Raw genomic sequence first — 18,611 nt, forward strand, 5'->3', positions numbered from 1 at the left:
TTGACTGTCGCCATTTTAAGCAGGCGACATGCAACTGGCCAGAGCCAAAGCCCGCAAAGGTGAGGCTTTACCCGCTCACACAAGTTTAGTGAAATAAAGGTGAAAGGAGGCGTAAACGTGACGCAGAAAAATCACACTCACCTCGTCTGTCGGAGCCCCGGAGGTACGAAAAAGTTTACATTGACACAAGCTCCGAGGAGCCACTAACGGACGGGAGGGTCGGGCTGGACTGATGGAAACTTGAGGTGTAAAGACCCCGTCCGTCCATCCGGCGGTGACGACCCGCTGAAACCCGCAGTCAGCAGCGGCGGAGCCCGTCCTCCGCGGTTGTTTATTTCGGTGTTACGGCAGGCGGTGGAGGGGAGGAAAATGCGACCGACGTACGAGGGGAAGAGACGCACACGTGACGCGGACGTCACTGACGGTGGAGTTGGCGTGAGAGCTCCACCGTCCGCGGAGCAAAAGTGACTCAGACACCCCCGTCCCGCCGCGACCCCCGACAACCCCGGCTTTAAGGGGGTTCCCGGGTGGACACCAGCGTTCCCTGTCCCGGGTAAAATTAAACATGATGGTCGCTCACACCTGTCCCCCTCCCAGGTAACCTCTCTTAAAGGGACAGTGTCTAAAAATAATCATGAAATCAGCCCGCAGTTCATAAACAGCTGGACACATCCTGTTCACCAAATTCTATCTAATACGTCAGTAATTCTCACTACTTCAACTTAAAATAACATTTTGATCATTTATCGTGAAAAAACACGACTAAAATGTAATTAGATGTAGTTGGTTTATGTGGTTTTTGCCCACTAAGGTTCAATTGATTTTTATTTTCAAAATAAGAGCTCTTGAACAAACTGTTATTTTTTTTGAAAAATCAAACCAAAAACGGCCCTTTTCTTAAAAAAATAAATAAAATAAACTTTCATATTCATGAAATGTATCAGTAGGCCTACAACAGATTAAAAGCTAGGTCATCCTAAATTTGGAGGACATCAAATTTTAAATGTTCCAAAATATGAAATTAGAGAAAAAATTAGAGAAAAAAAAATTAAGAGAAAATCATAGTGTTAAATATACAAAGTAAGTCTGGAATAGCCCTAAAATGCTATTTTATTATCGTCCCTGCTTAATTTCCAAATTAAATATTAAATAAAACAGTAAAATGCTGGACTTCACATCATCAGAGCGTTTCTAAAAGAATGGATGGAGCAAAGATACTTTGTCATATTTTTACAGCATAGTTAACCTAAATGAAAAGTTTCACCCTATTCCATGCAATCCTGTTATGCATATAATCAGAATAAGACAAATATTGTTATTATTATCTTTTTATAACCTATCTACATCAGGTTTGTCCGTTTGTTATAACAAAAGCTAAACAAGCTCCTGAGAGAAAGCTAATATGAGTACAGATTTACAACCCTGTTACCTGCAAAAATTGGCTATATTCATTGCAAGTTTTTAAATCTTCAAATATATTATGTAATAAGAATTGTACAATTGGTCTGTAAGCTGAGCTAATCAAACTTTTGACAGTTTGTTACCCGTTATGGATGAATATGTAGCAGAATTTCCGAAATATGAATATTTACTTTTCATGGACACACTTCAACTTTACTTATTAAGATACAAGTCCAAAATCGACATTTCATTCCGCTTTTTATGTACTGTTATGATTGTATGATTATTTCTGTTGCGTATGTTTGACTTATATCTCAATTTTTTCATTCTGCAGAGCAGGACCCAGCTAAAAAACGGTTAAAAATTGAAGTACACCAGCTCATTATTAATCTTTTCATGTTTAATAAATTAAATTAAATTGAATTTCACTTAGGGTACAAACTTAGAACAGATTGAGAACAACTGTATTGAGTTAAACTGGTTATTTTTAAACAATGAATAACTTCAAACTGTTACCAAATGGGTTTTACAAGCAATCTTGGACTTATTATTAATGTTTATTTTTGCGCAAAAAAATATCAGTGGATTGTAAACAAGTCACTTAAATTTAGCTTTTGCACAAAAATCTGATTTTAAACAATGATAGCGTCTACCATGAGCTTTCTTCCTTATTGTACAGCATTTCCATCTAAAGAACTCATTAAAGAGTACAACACAGTGCTTTTAGATTGTGGCATTAGTGCTTGCACTTTTAATCGTGTCACACATTTAATAAATTATTAATTTATTTCAAATTTAAAGATTTTGAACATTGAGGAATGAAGGAGGTCTATATATTTTCTTTTAATAATATTTTATGATATAAGATGAATTTATCATACATAGTAAGGTGATGAAATTGATTTTTTGCATTGGTTTATGCTTATTAAGAAGCATATTTCCTCAACTGTCTTAATGCTGTGAGTAGAAGCTTTTCCTTTCTCTTTCCTTTTTAATAAAAAAGATGAAACTGCCGTCTTGGCTACATATGTCAGTGGGTCAAATTAAGGACCTAAAAGAGAAAGTAAAATCTGCTGTCTCGTGTCTTGACTACCAAAACAATATTGGAATCGAAAGACAAAAGATGTTTATAAAGTAAATCTGTTGAGTTTTGGTGTGATTTTTCTTTGACTGGCTTGTGGAATCCTCGGTTTAAAGTTTGAACAAAACTTTTCTATTACCAATGTGAAGACTGTCCTAATAAAGGGCAATGCTGTCCTTTATCAGATCTGAAGAGTGAACAGAACACCTTTGTGTTGATGAATCAATAGAGCACAGGTGAAGGATGGTGGAATTCCACTGCATCAGAGCAAATGAAGTGGTTTGTACCACAGCTCCCTCTGCTGGTCAGACAAGAGAACAACTGAAAGATGTAAATGTCTCAAACCTTTTTGTGTTCTGCTTTGTCTTGATCAGGGTCAAAGAGGGCCTGCAGCCCATAACAACCCTCTCATCAGGTGCAGTTACTAAGACAACAGTGTTAACTATCGCCATGGTGACTATTCTTAAGATCAGCTTAAAGTGTGCAAGCACCCCCAAAAACCACATAACCATAAATATTCTGTTTAACGTTTTAAATATTTGGTGTGTGAATGATGTTCACTGGATCAATGTTTTGTGTAGATTATCAGAAAGCGCAACATTTGATACATTACAAAACCTTAAGTGATTTTTTATACTTTAAGTGATTATATGTGATGTACTGTTTTCATAATCCTTAAAAGCCAACAACAAAAATAAGAATTAATTGAATTGAATTAAATGCCTTTATTGTTTTATTTTATTAGTTTCTAAAAAAAAAATTAAGAAAAAAACGATAGAATAATATTCTCACGTCTCCAGACCTTGAGGTTTATCTGATGCTGCCTAAACATGTTTAAAGTTACATTTTTAGTTGCCACATTTGTACTAGAAGGAGAACAGCTTTGCATAATTAAGTGACCGGCATTGTACCACATAATTTTAATGGGATAAAAGCTTGTGCTTATTTTAAAATACCATTACCTTAAAGTAATCAATGATATTTCATGGTGAAAATAATTTATATGATCCCTGTGGTTGAATGAAGATACTTTTTTTCTTTTTAAAATTTTTTACTTCGTTTCACTTTTTTAAACAATTACAACCATATAAAAAAATAAATCCTTTGGAATTACACACAGTTCTAAGTCCTTACTTTCCTTTTTAATTTAGGATTTTTGCGTGTGTTTATGGTTTGTTGTGAAAAAATAAAGGTTCCCATATTAATTCAGACATCAATTAAAACAAAATGAGCCTTAGAGTGCAAGTGATCATGCGCAGACATTGGGATCAATACTTTTCCCGTCAACTTTAGTAAAAAAATAAAATAAAAATAAAAAATAAAAAAAATTAAAGACCATACATTTAAAATGTTAAATGTTGTCAAAGGAACAAAGTTTTCTTTGGGATAACGAATAACCTAAAAAAAAGTCTATTATTTACCTCTCAAGAGCCACCATCCACCAGAGGGCGCTGTGAATTTCCAGAGACCTTCCTGCCTCGCGTGCGACGAAACGTCGCACAGTCTGATTGGCTGGGGTCAAACGATGTTGCGCATGCGTAGATGTGTTTCACGGTTAGCGACGGAAATCTGTCAGCTCAGCTGTGCCTGGATTTCTGTTGAACCCTCAAATATTCCTGTGTACCGAGTTCGTCTGGTTAGTTCTAAAGATTTAAATCCAGATTTTGGTTTCACTTCAGTTTATACTTTAGAGTTTGAAGGCGGAATTTCCGTAAAGGAGGACACGATGTCGAGCAGCTCCAAGCGAAAAGAAGAAAGTCACCTGCTGAATGGGGGAGTAAAACAGTCCACATGGAGCAAAGCGTTCAACAGTAAAGCAGTCTGGGAGGAGAAGGTCAGTCGCTGGTTCTGTTTTAAATCTGGTTTGTAGATTGTTATTACACACACTTTCCAGTCATATGTTAATGAATTAGTTGGGACGATCTGCATTAAGGATTAGTCTGTGGTCGAAAATGCTGACTGTCAAATTAAGATAAATGCCACTTTTGAAATTGGATCTGTCAAAATAGCAGGGAGTTGACCCCAAAGGTCAGCTCATTTGACCAATGAATAGTTCAAAATCTTAAAAAAAAATGTTAGTTTGTACTTCTGTTATTCCTCTGTCAGAACAGAAATCCAATGCATTCTTAAAATACCATCAAACTACTACAAATGTTTTTGAAAATTAAATATTTTGACTATCTTTAATATCTATTTATTAAAGAGTCTTAAGAAAGACATTTAAAAGGTTAATTCAAAAAATAACAGAAGATATTTGTGGATTTTCTTCACAAAGATCACAGGATGATAATCATTCTTGTGTAAACTAGTTACGATTCCAAAGTGTACAGTGAAATTTTCTATGTGATTTAGTCTAAACTAATACTGGAAAACGAATTAAAGTGTTGGATTTAAAGTGGCTGCTTTGCACAATTTTGGTTTTGAGTGTCTATCATAGTTTGTGTATTTAGTCGTTTACTTTTTTTTTGTAACAATTGGAAGTAATTATTCATCTGAACATTCGCTTTTTCTTATTTCACAGGATGAGTTTTTAGACGTGATCTACTGGCTCAGACAAATTATTGCAGTTATCCTCGGTGTGATTTGGGGAGTTGCACCATTGAAAGGATTTCTCGGAATAGCCATGTAAGTATTATTGCTCATCAAAGTTGATCATTTTCAGGATTGTTTAATGGAAGAAAAGCACTGATAGAATGATGTCCCTGTGTTCATCTTGCTAGTTTCTGCGTCATCAATGCCGGCGTGCTGTACGTATACTTCAGCAGCTTTCAGCAGGTTGATGAAGAGGAGTACGGGGGCACATGGGAACTCACCAAAGAAGGCTTCATGACCTCTTTTGCCCTTTTTCTGGTGAGAATGTTAATCTTTGTGATTAAACACAAACAGTGTTCTAACTCCACTGTTTTTTTTTTCCAAAATACTTTAGTATTTCAAATTAGCTTTATTTCTAAATGAGCACATAAAGTATCCAGTTTACCTCCAAGTTAGTCGTTTTAGTTTGAATTCTCATGATTTATCTGTTGCTAGGTAGTTTTTTTTCTCTGCAGATGTTGGTTTGAAAGCCGCTATATAGTCAGAAACACTTTTTTTTTTGGTCAGGTGCTTAAAAGTCCCATCTTTTAGAAACCTTTATTGTCAAAAAAAAAAGTTGATCTGTCTTCTTTACTCCTTACCAGGTGGTGTGGATAATCTTTTACACAGCTCTACATTTTGACTGAGAAGAACTCCACAAGGCTCTAAACAGACATTTCTGTCGGAATAAAATGAGAAGCAAGAATACCTGAATGGTTCTGGGGTGTCATCACCCCCTACATACTCTCTGACTTCTGGGTGTGCAGTCCATCAAAGGAATACTTGTCCACAAAGCAAGAACTCGGACATGAACGGCAGTACAAACCTCTCTACAAACTGATGCTTCCTTTTTGTTTTCATGGTATCTTCCATTGCACTTCTCAGATGTTCATCGTTTGTCTTTACATCATGCAGATCATTTATGACAGAAACACTAAAGATAGGAATGAATTAGTTTAGCTCTGACTGATATTCTTTTTTTTCTTTCATTATGGATTGTGGAGGTTGTGACATTGTTCTGAAATAATTGAGTCTTAAAGAAACAACACATTTTATGCGTGGAGGATAACAGTAAATTAAAGTCCAGTCCCTGGTCATTTCCAAATGTTTATTTTGCAAATTAAAGGAAAACAGACGATGAAGTCAGATGTCCAAGATTCCGCCCTTCAACATTGGCAATATTCCATCATGTATTGAAGAAAATACCTTTACAAAACCCTTCCTTCAACTAATTTGAAGGATCTCAAAAAGTTTGGCTTGTTTAAGAAATTGGAGTTGAGGTTGTTGTCTATCTGTGGTTTTAAAGTTGATGTTTTTTTTATTATTTTCTGCTCCAAATAAACTGCCATTTTCCCCTCAAAATAAACTGAGATTTAACAAAAGTGAATACACATCACAGCATATCCAACATCAAATGGAGTGCTGGTTGTGACTTTTTTTTCATCCAGTCTTATAGTTAATAGTAGTGATTAGCTGCCATTAAGGTGGAGGATTATCCACCATCCAGGATAAGAGGAAATGTGCATGTTGTGTTAAGATTTGTTCACAGGTTGGAGTTGAACCAGATCTGTGCACTGCCATGATTTGTGTCGAGTGTTGTTGGTTTCAAATTAAGTTAAAGGATAATTTAAAATTGAGTAGCTGCATTTTTTTTAATTTCTAATCAAAAGTTTGTCTGTTTTTTTCTTTATTTTTATTTAAAGTCATCTGTAAATTCAGTCAGTGGTCATGTTTGTTAAATCCATGTTGTATTACAGAGATATCTTTATCTTGTTTGATATAACATCTCTCAGTATTGTATAGAACTTGCAGTTCTTGCAAAGCTATTGTAATGATAGTTATATTCAGTATGCAGCTGGCGTTTCAAATGATTGTATTTTCTGACACGTCTTTTAAGAATCATTAAACATGGGCTTTGTTTAGCCTCCATTTTCAAAAAAAGTTGCAATTGTTGACTGTTGTATTTGAGACATTGAATATTTTTACAATAGGAATTTTCAATTGGTTTTTTATTTTTCATTGTTAACTCTTGAACATTAAGAATTAAGGCGAAATGCTTATTTTTGCTTGAGGAATCCCCCCCAAAACTAATACCTTGTGATGTTCTCAGCTCGGCAGCGTCACTAATGATGAATCTGAAAGAGGCAGAGGACCTTGATATATTTACTTAGAATAAAAAAGGTTCATGATTTTTTTAATATATTTTTATGACTCAAACTAGTTAGTGTCACTAAATGTTAACATAATGCCTTAATGCACAGTAGATCCCTCACTTGAAATATAACATTTTTAACAATAAAGCATAATATCAAAATTCCTACAAAAACATGTTTTTTTTAAAGTTAGGGATACAATTCTTTCCTGAATAACCTAAAAAGCACATTTTTAAAACAATTTTATTGAATTGGCATGAAATAAATAAATGTAAATGAAATATCAGTCAATTGCAAAAAGAAATAAACAACAGCGTACTTTTATGAAACTGTACACAGAAATGTCTACGTCAGCTTACAAGGAAGAAAAATATCACTAAGATGCTGGACCGTACAAACATGGAGCACAAAATAAGCGATTACTTCATTCAAACTTTTTTTACGGGCCTAATCCCAATTAGAAATTCAAGTTGGGCAATGTTTTAAAAGCTAGCAGGAACACATGTCCTCTGCTAACCATTCTAAGATAGATCTTATATTTGAGAGAGTTTAAGTAAAGGACATGTGAAGATTTGCTTTGATGGGTCCAACTTTCACCTGAATCTCACTTCCTGCTGGCTATTTTAACTCAGCTCTTCATTTGTTGTGTGAAAATATAATTCTGCATTAAGATACTACACTGATGTAGTTATTATTATGTAATTTAAACCACAGTGCCACAAATTTAATAATAAAATAAAGTTAAATCAAAGTCAAAGTATACGTTTTGTTGAGACTTTCAGCAGGTATTTTTTTTTTTTTAGTATCTGTGCAGTTTTTTCTTTTTACAGATCATATTTGGCGCATTTTCTTCTACATCATAAATCCCTAACTTTATGAAACACTTGTCTTTGTAAAGGTCCAGTTAAAAAAAAGTAAATTTGTAAAAATTAAAATCAAAATTGTGATGTGACTTAACTACAAAAACCTTTCTATATTTAAATTAAAAATGTTCAGATTTACAGATAGACCTCAAAGCCTCCACAACTTCTAGCCAATAAAATGTCTGGAAAGTCGCTGCCATGACAACAGAAGTGATTGACAGCTTTAATGAACTCTTCATTGACGGTGCATTCAGTGACGCTCGTAAATGACACAACCCTGTTAATAGCCCAAGTTGCCTCACATCGAGGGTGTTTCTGGTTCGAATCACTGTCGGTCTTTTCAGTGTGGAGTTTGCATGTTCTCTCTGTCCATGTTTCTAGCAACTATTTACGATGAAGCGGGCGATATTGCAAGTGTAAGAACTACCAGGCTAGTTCAGGGCAGCATTCCCCCCCCGATGCTTTATTTCTACTTTTGTACAAACAATATCTGCCTAATACAACAAATTTTTATTTTCTTTTTAACACGTCATTCAGAAAATCCGGCAGAAATCCCGGACTGTGACGTTCCTCTCCTCTCCTCTCTACAGAGGTGGGGAAACATTGTTGTGACGTAAAGCCAAAGATGGCGGCTCCCCTCTCCACGATGAAATTTTGGAAGCCGGGTAAGTGCTTTGAAATGACTAAATTGCGCTGTTTTCGGGTTCATATTTCGAAGATTTCAGCAGCCGTGCTAGTTCGGCCCCTTTTTATGGAGAGGTAGCGACGTTTAATGGATCTGCGCGGTGTCTGCAGTCAGCTCGCATTGGTCCGCTCGGGTTAGCCGAGAGAAGAAAGCAGGTGCTGGAAAGAAGAAGACTAAAACTAAATACGTGAACTCCTACATTGTATGCATTTCTCATACAAGTCTTTGGGTGTTGCAGAAAACTATCTTTTTCTAGGACTCAAGCGAACCATCTGCCTCCTCCCCACTATCTGTTTTTTTCCCCTCAAATCTTTATTTACAACATAGAAATGACAAACTAAAGAACATAGAACAATAAAGTGTACATCATTTTTTCAAGATTAATGCCAGGGTGTTTTTAAGTAAAAAAAAAACAAACCCAAAAATATAAGTACAAATATTTTAATCTATAAGTGGAAGGTTTTCCTTTTTTATTTACATTGGATGAAACGGTGTAAATAATGCCTGATTTGAGCAAACAATTCAAAGAAATTTTAAATTTTGTTGCTAAACTTAGTTTTATGAATGTAATATATTAATATAATCACGAGATTGATCAAACAGAATTGTGAAGATGGCTTATTTTCATAATCAGCACAGCCAAACAGCATGTTTCTTCATGTTACAATGAAAATCTGGGACATTCACCATCTGTTGTGCTCCAGGCTCGGAGGCACCGGGCGTCTCAGAGGAGCGTGAGCTCAACTCGGAGACCACCGGCTCTCCCATCATCTTCAACCCGAACACCGCCCTCTCTATCGAGAGGCAGCGACAGAAACTCCCCGTTTTTAAGGTGTTTCAGCACGTTTACAGCCGACTTTCTTCACTGATTTTTAGGTACTAACTGTGGGTTTTGTCTTTGTTCCCTGTGCAGCACAGAAACAACATCTTGTATTTGGTTGAAAGCTTCCAGACTGTGATAATAGTTGGTGAGACTGGCTGTGGGAAGACAACACAAATACCTCAGGTTTGTGGGGTTTAATCCTCCATGCGAGGCGTTTGTGAGCACTTTTTTACGCTTATTATCTGCTCTCAAAGTGCTTTAATGTGACCTTGTGTTGTTGCTTAGTACCCTCTTTTCTCCTCATTGCAGCCTCTGGACTGCATCAGCTAAAGCGTAATTTATGCAGGATGTCTCATTTATGCTTTGTTCCTCAAACTGCTTTTTTTTTAAAACCTGACTTCTATCAGTACCTGGTGGAGGCTGGCTGGGCCACAGAAGGGAAAGTCATCGGAGTGACGCAGCCTCGACGTGTTGCCGCTATCTCTGTAAGAGCTTAGATAATGTCCCCCCTTTTTTTTTTCTCCGATTGTGCCAACGTCATCTCTGCTGGCAGCTTTGAAGGAAACCTCAGAATTTAAATTTTTCTCACTCATAGGTGGCAAACCGTGTTGCAGAGGAGCGAGGGGCTCTGCTGGGACATGAGGTGGGCTATACCATCCGGTTTGATGACTGCTCTGATCCCCACGCCACAAGGATCAAGGTACACTTGACTGTGGTCCAGCTCTCCAGTTTTCTGTCAGTTCCGGGTCAATTAGAAGTCTTTGCCTTTCAGTTTCTGACAGATGGAATGCTGGTCCGGGAGATGATGGCTGACCCTCTTTTGAGCAAGTATAGGTACATTTTTTTGTGCTTTTAAACCGCTAAACAGTAACAATTTTGATGTCATACATTCACAAGTATATTTGAGCACATGGTCTTCATACTATTCTTAATGTTTTGCATCATTCTGACATCTCTAGTGTGTTGATGCTGGATGAAGCACATGAGAGGACTTTGTATACAGACATAGCCATTGGTCTACTAAAGAAGGTAAACACTTTTTTACTGTAAACGGTTAAACATCATTTCACATAAACCAGTGAAAGGCAGTTTTTAAAATATTTTAAAAGTGTTTCCAGTAATCTTTTGATAATTATTATGCTGTTTTTAGCCTAAAAAAGTCATTTTCTAGAACGCATCTGAGTTGTGGGTGAGACTGTTTCATGGAGCAACCCCGCCCCCTTTCACCTCGTATTTTCAGTGAATTTTCTACGTCACAAAAACTTTTTTTTTCCTGATTCACAACGATTTGAATAAAAAATGTAATCTTAAAGTAGACCTTTAAACCGATTTTTTTTCCTTTATGTATGTATTTCATAATGTGTAAAATGCCACAAGAACATGTTTTAAAACAGGGTTTTTATTGGAGTTTTAAGATCTCTAATCTTTTGCATCTCCTCTCTTGCTGTTCACTCACTTCTTTTGATTTTCTTCCTTTGCACAGATTCAGAAGAAGCGACGAGACCTCAGGGTGATTGTGGCGTCTGCCACCCTCGATGCCAAGGTGACTACTTCATTAAGATGAGCAGATATGCTTGATTAGCAGGAAGAGATGAACAAAGGCAGACAAGAGACACTGAAGATGTCGGGTGGATTGGACTGACACCTGCAGTACTCAGATGATCGACACAATCGGTCCACGACGGAGTCAGCAGGAATGCCCAATCAGACATCTGCTGTCCTCTCTTATTAAACCACAACATGCTTCCTAAATGTCAGGCTTAACACATGCTTTTATTGTTTTGCTTTTTAATGCAAACATTTGATATATTTCTTAATTATTGCTATTACAAAAAAAAAAAATCTCATGTATTTTCTGCAAACTATTCCTAGAAATTCCATGAATTCTTTAACTTGAATGAGTCCGGAGATCCAAACAAGGATACTTGTGGAATTCTGACTGTGGAAGGACGCTGCTTTCCTGTGGATATCTTCTACACTGTCAGGTAGTCCCATATACAGATAGAGTTCAAATTTGGAAAATTTTCTTCTAAATATTAGTCTTTTTTGTCAGTCCTGTTCCAGATTATGTAAAGGCCACAGTGGAGACTGTCATGAAGATCCACGAGACGGAGGATGACGGCGACGTTCTGGCTTTTCTCACAGGGCAGGTTAGCGACCAGATTGTTTGCTCTCATCTGACATTTTTAAATGCATCAGCATCACGCGCTGTGCTTTTGCTTCTGACCTCTACTGGAGGGTTTACTGTTCTCTTTTCCTGTTAGGAAGAAGTGGAGAAGGTGGTCTCTCTCCTCCAGGAACAGGCCAGGTCTCTGTCCCGATATGGCATGAAGAAACACCTGAGGATTTTGCCCATGTATTCTGGTCTGCCTTATGCTGAGCAGATGAGGGTGTTTGACCGGGTTCCTCCTACTGTTCGCAAGGTAAAAAAATTCTACTCATTAGAACGTTGAAATGATACAAAGAACCAGAATGTTTTATTTGCTATAGAATAAAACTTTAATGATCAAACACGAAGCAAATTAACTTGTTACCCATAAAAATTGATAACAACAGTAGTTATTCTCAGTGTCTAGGAGGTGCTGTAAGATCTGTGAAAGCATTTCTTTCTCCGGCGAGGTGGTAAATCTGACTGAAGGAGCTCCTCAGTCATGGTTTTATGGAGACAATGATGATGAAAAGGATTTTCTAAGATGTATTCCTGTATTTGTACACCCTTCTCTCACTCACCACAGTCACAGGCTCACCCAGTTCAGATCTCTGCTCCAGTTTGTCGCTCCTCCTCCGGTTCCTGTCAGTGCATCTGCCTCCAAGTAGCTCACTCCACAGAATATGGAGCAATGCCATAATCAAAAACTCTTTAGGAATCCTGCAAATTTTGAAAGACCCCTCAGCCTCTCCTGCGTTCTCCAGTCGCTTCTCCGGCGACTTTTTGGTGTTGCCAAGCAACAACAGCTAATCATGTAAACCAGGGGTGTCCAAAGTTGGTCCTCGAGGGCCAGTGTCCTACCTGTTTTCCAACCATCCTGCCATTGAAGCTCCTTATTGGCTAAACACACCTGATCCAGGTAATCAGCAGCAGATAAGGCAGGGTTTCTGTAAAACCAGCAGGAGGCTGGCCCTCGAGGACTGACTTTGGACACCCCGGGTGCAAAAAATGGACCCGCAGACCGCCTCAAACCCAGAAGTGGTGGAAAACAGTCCAAAAGGAGTAGTAGTACACCACTGCACTTGTCCATGTACAGGTTAATAGTAAGAGAATAATAAAAACACAAAACAAGTAAGCTAACATGGAGCTGTGATTGCTGACAGCCTAAAAACATAAACGTTTTACTGCTGATCTGTAATCCGTACAGATCACTAGCTATAGTTCGGATCACACATGTACCCTGGACAAACCCCCCACCCCATGCGCACCTTGTTGTTTTTTTTTTGTTTGTTTTGTTTTGTTTAAAGATACACTTTGTCATAATGCACCATTGTTTATATTGACATCCTGAGTATTTTTTTGAATATGAATATCTTGAGCTCAAAGATGACTTTAATTTTTTGTTGTTTTAATTAGACTTCAACATTTTGATGTGATATATATTTGTGTGTTTTGAAGTACTTTATGTATCTTTTATTAAATATATGAGTTGAAGCTTTTATGTAAAAAATAATTGAAGGTTTTTAAGTTGCTGTTTTTTTTTTTTTTTTTTTACTTATCTGAACTCTCAAACTGCGACGTGATCCGTTACTCCCCTAGTTTGAAATAATGTAGCTTTCGTGTGTTTTTCTCTTAGGTTGTGGTGGCCACAAACATCGCTGAAACCTCCATCACCATCAATGGAATTGTGTTCGTCATTGACTGCGCGTTTGTGAAGCTGCGGGCCTACAACCCTCGCACCGCCATCGAGTCGTTGGTGGTCACTCCCATCTCCAAGGCTTCAGCCAGCCAGAGGGCTGGGAGGGCGGGACGGAACCGACCCGGAAAATGCTTCAGGCTGTACACGGGTATGCGTGGGCTCTTTGGGGAAAGATTTGCCCAATTTCTTCACATTGTACCTTATCGTTTTTAGCATTCTCTCATTTTTTATTGCTTCTTTTTCTGATTTTCTCACCAGAGGAGGATTATGACAAACTGCCTGCCTCCACTGTGCCAGAGATGCAGCGCACCAATTTGGCTCCTGTCATCCTCCAGCTCAAAGCACTCGGCATCGACAACGTTCTGCGGTTTAGCTTTCTTTCTGTGAGTCACTCACTTACTGGATGTGAATATATTTATTCTCACTAAAAGGAATCATCCTTTGGGTTTTAATTTTCAAACATGGCCCCAGGCTTGTGAAAAACGACTCTCAAATGCTTTATAATTACGGCAGCCAATGTTTGGATTTGCCCTTTTAAAGATTTAAACATTGCTGCTGTCTTTCCAGTGCATTAAATTTCAATCACATCCTGTCTGTAAGAAAGATGTTGTACTTAATATGCATCTTGCTCTTTTTTTTTTTTTAATGTACAGCCTCCTCCAGCTCAGACGATGGTTCAGGCCCTAGAACTTCTTTACGCTCTGGGAGGTAAACTCTCCTTCAGCTGCATCACTAATTATTGGGATTGTGCAGAAACAGTTTTTCTGTGTGACTCTCGGCAGGGCTGGACCATTATGGACGACTGACTGATCCCATGGGCGTGCGGATGGCGGAGTTCCCTCTCAGCCCCATGTTTGCTAAAATGCTGCTGGAGTCGGGAAACTTTGGCTGCTCCAAAGAGATTGTTACCATAGCAGCAATGATGCAGATTCAGAATATATTTGTGGTGCCACCCAATCAGAAGAAAGTTGCTGTGAGTGAAAATGAGTGTGAAGGAGTGTCATATTTTTAGCAGCGGTGCTCTGTCAGCAAACAGTTTTTTTTTGCAACCTCACCCTGCAGGCTCGAGAGCACAGGAAATTTGCAGTCGCCGAGGGAGACCACCTCACCATGCTGAACGTGTATGAAGCATTCATTAAGGTATCGTGTCTTCACCGCAGAGGGTTGTGCATGTGTTTCCTAAAGTTGATCAATGATGCGTTTTCTTCAGCATCAGAAGAGCTCCCAGTGGTGTCAGGAACATTTTCTCAACTACAAGGGTCTTGTGCGAGCAGTGACGGTGCGAGAGCAGCTCCGCCGTCTCATGAACAAGTTTAAGGTGCCACGAACTTCCAGTGAAGGTTTGTCTAAATCAATAATTTTTGTGATTTTATTTTTCCTCCAAAAAGTAGACCAAGTTACTGGAAGGTTTGAAACTTTTGGAAACATTACATAGACTTTTAACCATACAGTTGGAGGCTGACTACATCCTCAGCCTAGATTCGAAAAATGCAAAAAAAGGGGCGGGCTGAGCGGGGGAGGTGTGGCCTGGATCTGTGATTGACAGTGAGGTTAAGGTAACTAGTCACTCTGTGTCTTCAATGGGATTTTTTCACCTTACTAGAGTGGTAGCTAGTCAGGTGATGCCAATATCTTCACAGAACTTTCTGTAGAGGTTAAGGATTTCTCTCCTCCACTTTCTCCCGAGGCAGGCGGTCATGGTCCAGACCGAAGGGAACTAGTTTCTTAGTGGTAAAATGATGCTAGCATTATAGTTAATAAAGGCTAACATTTTAAAAAAACAATCTCGGCTGAAACGTTTATTGCAAATCCACCTACGAGCCATGCTAAAGCTAATACGATAACGACAGACAGATACAGATTCAAAGATGGCCGTGGCTTTTATACTGGAGCTGCAGAGCATGATTATGTGAAACTTCTGAAATAATGTGGGACTTACACCAGTTAATCAATCCCAAAATGCAACTATAATACCTTGTTTCCACCTGTAGGGGGCAGCACACAGGCAGTTTGAGACTATAATTTCAGGAATTAAAGAAGTTTATTTTTAAAAAGTCAAAAATGTGGCAAGGACAAACAGACAGCACTTTTAAAGCCCTGTTTATAGAGGGCAACATCCAAAAAAAGTTGATTTAGGGTTTGGTTACCATATAGTAGACTTTTTAACTGTGGTTTTGCAAAAAGAAAAAAATATTTTGAGTAAACCAAAATTAAATATTATTTTCATACAACATGTGGGATAGCAAACTTAATAAATCTAAATGTGAACCTATTAAGATCCACTTTGATCATCTTTTGATCAATTGTAAAGCTCACACCTGGAGCGTCTCCTCTCTCCTCACATTTAAAGGAGTTGTACTCAGACTGGTGATGTTTTTCACAGGCGATCCAGACGTGATCTTGAGGTGCATTGTTGCGGGGTTCTTTGCCAATGCTGCCCGCATTCATCATTCAGGTTCCTACAGGTGAGAGCTCTTATGACATCTGTTGCTTTGTTATCAAATTGGAAATGTCTATTCATGAGGGGAGGAATAAAAAAGGATTTCTGTTTTTAAAAATACTAGATTTATGCTTTCATCTGCTTTTTTCAGGACTCTACGAGATGATCGTGAGCTTCACATCCACCCCAACTCTGTACTGTATGGAGAAAAACCTCCAAAGTGGTCAGTTCATGATGCTTTAAACACAATGCTAAATAATCTGTACTGGAACTTCTCAAAATGTATTTGAATGTTTAAATTTATTTATTTTTTTTCAGGGTGGTCTTCAATGAAGTGGTGCAGACCTCCAAATACTTCATGCGTGATGTGACTGCTGTTGAATCGTCCTGGCTGGTTGAGTTAGCGCCTCACTTTTACAAGCAAGCTAAGGTGGGCTACAAATACACGACTGGTTCTGTCTATCTGCTTTTGTGTTTCTCACTTTTTCCTGATTGTTTCACCTTTCCAGCATGGGTCTTTGGCCAGCAAGAGATCCAGAGTCCTGTAACATCTACCACCATTGCACCACAACGAGACAGAGACAAGTTTACCACTGTGCCGTACCTGTTCCACTGTATATAAAGATATATATTTATTGTCCATGCATACGTGCACAACTTCCTGCACCTGGGTGGCCAAGCTGCAACAGTAGAGTTGGTCCCTTTTAAGCGCTGACGTGAAAACCTGTGCTTTACTGGCTGTTTATATTTGGTTTATGAATGTGAGATGAAGCCAGGCTGGGCCTGACTGGTGCCCATTTAAGAATGGTAAAGTATTGTTTCCCCCTTGAGGGACTCTTTTTAGGTAATTTACTCTCCCATAAACCCTGGGTGCCTCCTCCGTTTACTTCCAACTTTATTTTTGTTCACTTTTCTGTATATTCAAGAAGTTGTATATATTTTCAGATATGTCATCATATAAAATACTGTTTTTTTTCTCTTTCTCTCCATCCATTTTCAGAGGCTCCTCTATACACTGTGAATGGGTTCTTTAACATGTTTTCATTCCTTGTTTCCATTCAACCAGCGTACAGCTCAAAGTGGCCTTGTCACCACTCTGTGCCAGTATTTTTAACCAGCCACTTCTGTCTTTTATTTTAGGATGGAATGTGTAAATCCACCAAAATATTGTAAGGAAAAATAAGCTGTGAAACAAAAACTAAGAATGAAGTGCCATTTGTTCCTATTCTAACAGTAAAACTATGTTAATGTGTGTCCATCACCCTAAAAGAAAACAGTTTTACTCTGTCACCTGCCTCTTCTTTTATAGTTTCTTCATTAACAGCTTCATTTGTTTTACTTTATTTAAAATACAAATCATTTCCTCTGCAAAGTTGTTGATTTCTACATCCACTTTTGTATTTGTGCATTTTAGTGTTCTTCAATAACAGAAAGCTTTGTTTTTAATCTAAGATTGGTCACTGTAATCTAGTCAGCTGCAACGTCCTCTAAAACTATTGAAGTTTTCAGTCATTTTGAGTCTGCCTGCAAATCTCTTTGCTAGAACTCGTTCTTTAGGTTAGAAAAATAGCCAGAGAAGTGTAAAACCACCAGAAAAGTGTAGCGTGATCGGTAGCTATCCTCAAATGAAATAAACGAGGCACCTTTGCATGTTAGCTGGCGCTCTAATGTAGACCGTACTCACCTGAGATTACCTCTTAGCTGTTTCCTAAATGACCCTCACAAATACTATGTATGTAGCTCAATCAGCAATCTGTAGACCCCTGTAACTGCTTATCTGAAATGAAAACAGACACATCTTGTTCCTTCATGTATTCTTTATTAAAGCCTTACTGTCATACTCTGAATGAGGTGTTTGTTGTTTACTGCTGCCATGTTCTCTCTGCAGTATAAATGCCTACCAGGGGTTGTCACTGTTGCACCACATAAAATGCCTGGAGCTTAAATTGTTTTTCACTTTTTCATTGATTTAAAATTTTCTTCAGAAAATGTGGAATTTTTCATGTAGATAACTTTTTAAGATTTACTCTGATTTACTTTGAAGTTTACTTCTGTACTTTTTTGCAACAATACATTTAATTCATAACAGCATTAGAATAAAGAAGGGAAACAGTTATAGGACTTTTCCAGATATTTGCGACAGCTTCACACTTTAGTTCTTACTAACTGATCTACACTGTTGAACTCAGGTTAATACTTTTTTAAAAATGGCTATTTTCCTCTTCCTAAAAAGTATGCGTCATTCTGTCCCTCACATCCTCAATGTTTTATTATTAACCAGCTTAAACTAGCTTTAAAAGTTGTACTGTGAATAACTAATGAGTTCCAATAAAATTAAACTTGCTACCAGGTGAAGGATGGCGGCAGGTTAGTGTCTCACTTTGCAGAGATGATCAGCTTTAGACACTGTCAAATGTCAGTAAAGGAAATGTCTTGCAAAAAAAAGTGAAAATTTAACCTGGAATCAGTGAATTGGTATCACAAACTCACAGAAACTCTGGGCAAAAGTCATTTTTTTTGTCTGAAATCAGTAAAAAATGTGTAGATTTTTAATCCACCAGAAAGCTTCATATTTTTAACTGCTTCCTAGTCATTTCCCAACCTTTCTGTGACTATTTTAAAAAAGGAAAAAACATGTTCAACATATTTTAGAACGTGTTTTAAGATAAATAATTCAGAAAGGTAAAATATTGAGATGTTGTAAGGACTCAACAGTAACTAATGGTAGCAAAGAGTAACATGGTTT

The 18,611-nt window shown here is 37.8% G+C and overlaps 3 protein-coding genes across 4 annotated transcripts in view; 2 read left to right on the plus strand and 1 right to left on the minus strand.

Annotated features, from left to right (window-relative positions):
• Positions 1-918, minus strand: part of zhx3 (zinc fingers and homeoboxes 3) — a 13,753-nt gene extending 12,835 nt beyond the window's left edge. The window contains exon 1 of the mRNA XM_024292335.2: positions 142-918. The gene's annotated coding sequence lies outside the window, so the exon portion shown is untranslated. The remainder of the gene's footprint in view (positions 1-141) is intronic.
• Positions 919-3,990: 3,072 nt separating this feature from the next.
• Positions 3,991-6,994, plus strand: rab5if (RAB5 interacting factor). The gene is made up of 4 exons (XM_024293073.2): positions 3,991-4,316; positions 5,004-5,107; positions 5,203-5,332; positions 5,659-6,994. Exons 1-4 carry the CDS (start codon positions 4,008-4,010, stop codon positions 5,698-5,700), a joined length of 585 nt encoding a protein of 194 aa, XP_024148841.1. The 5' UTR covers positions 3,991-4,007; the 3' UTR covers positions 5,701-6,994.
• Positions 6,995-8,267: 1,273 nt separating this feature from the next.
• On the plus strand, positions 8,268-17,712 carry zgc:158828 (probable ATP-dependent RNA helicase DHX35). Of its 2 annotated transcripts, XM_024293075.2 has the most exons (22): positions 8,268-8,485; positions 8,660-8,734; positions 9,459-9,586; positions 9,668-9,760; positions 9,985-10,062; positions 10,173-10,277; positions 10,350-10,411; positions 10,537-10,606; positions 11,061-11,120; positions 11,450-11,562; positions 11,631-11,727; positions 11,842-12,000; positions 13,363-13,573; positions 13,684-13,808; positions 14,079-14,133; positions 14,208-14,398; positions 14,488-14,565; positions 14,636-14,765; positions 15,809-15,890; positions 16,017-16,088; positions 16,184-16,295; positions 16,375-17,712. In XM_024293075.2, exons 2-22 carry the CDS (start codon positions 8,695-8,697, stop codon positions 16,411-16,413), a joined length of 2,100 nt encoding a protein of 699 aa, XP_024148843.1. In that variant the 5' UTR covers positions 8,268-8,485; positions 8,660-8,694; the 3' UTR covers positions 16,414-17,712. The 2 variants fall into 2 exon arrangements, with proteins under 2 accessions (XP_024148843.1, XP_024148842.1); XM_024293074.2 differs by having other exon boundaries at positions 8,269-8,734.
• Positions 17,713-18,611: the final 899 nt, after the last annotated feature.

This window comes from Oryzias melastigma, linkage group LG7 (assembly GCF_002922805.2).
Source record: "Oryzias melastigma strain HK-1 linkage group LG7, ASM292280v2, whole genome shotgun sequence".
Classification (NCBI taxonomy): Eukaryota; Metazoa; Chordata; class Actinopteri; order Beloniformes; family Adrianichthyidae; genus Oryzias; species Oryzias melastigma.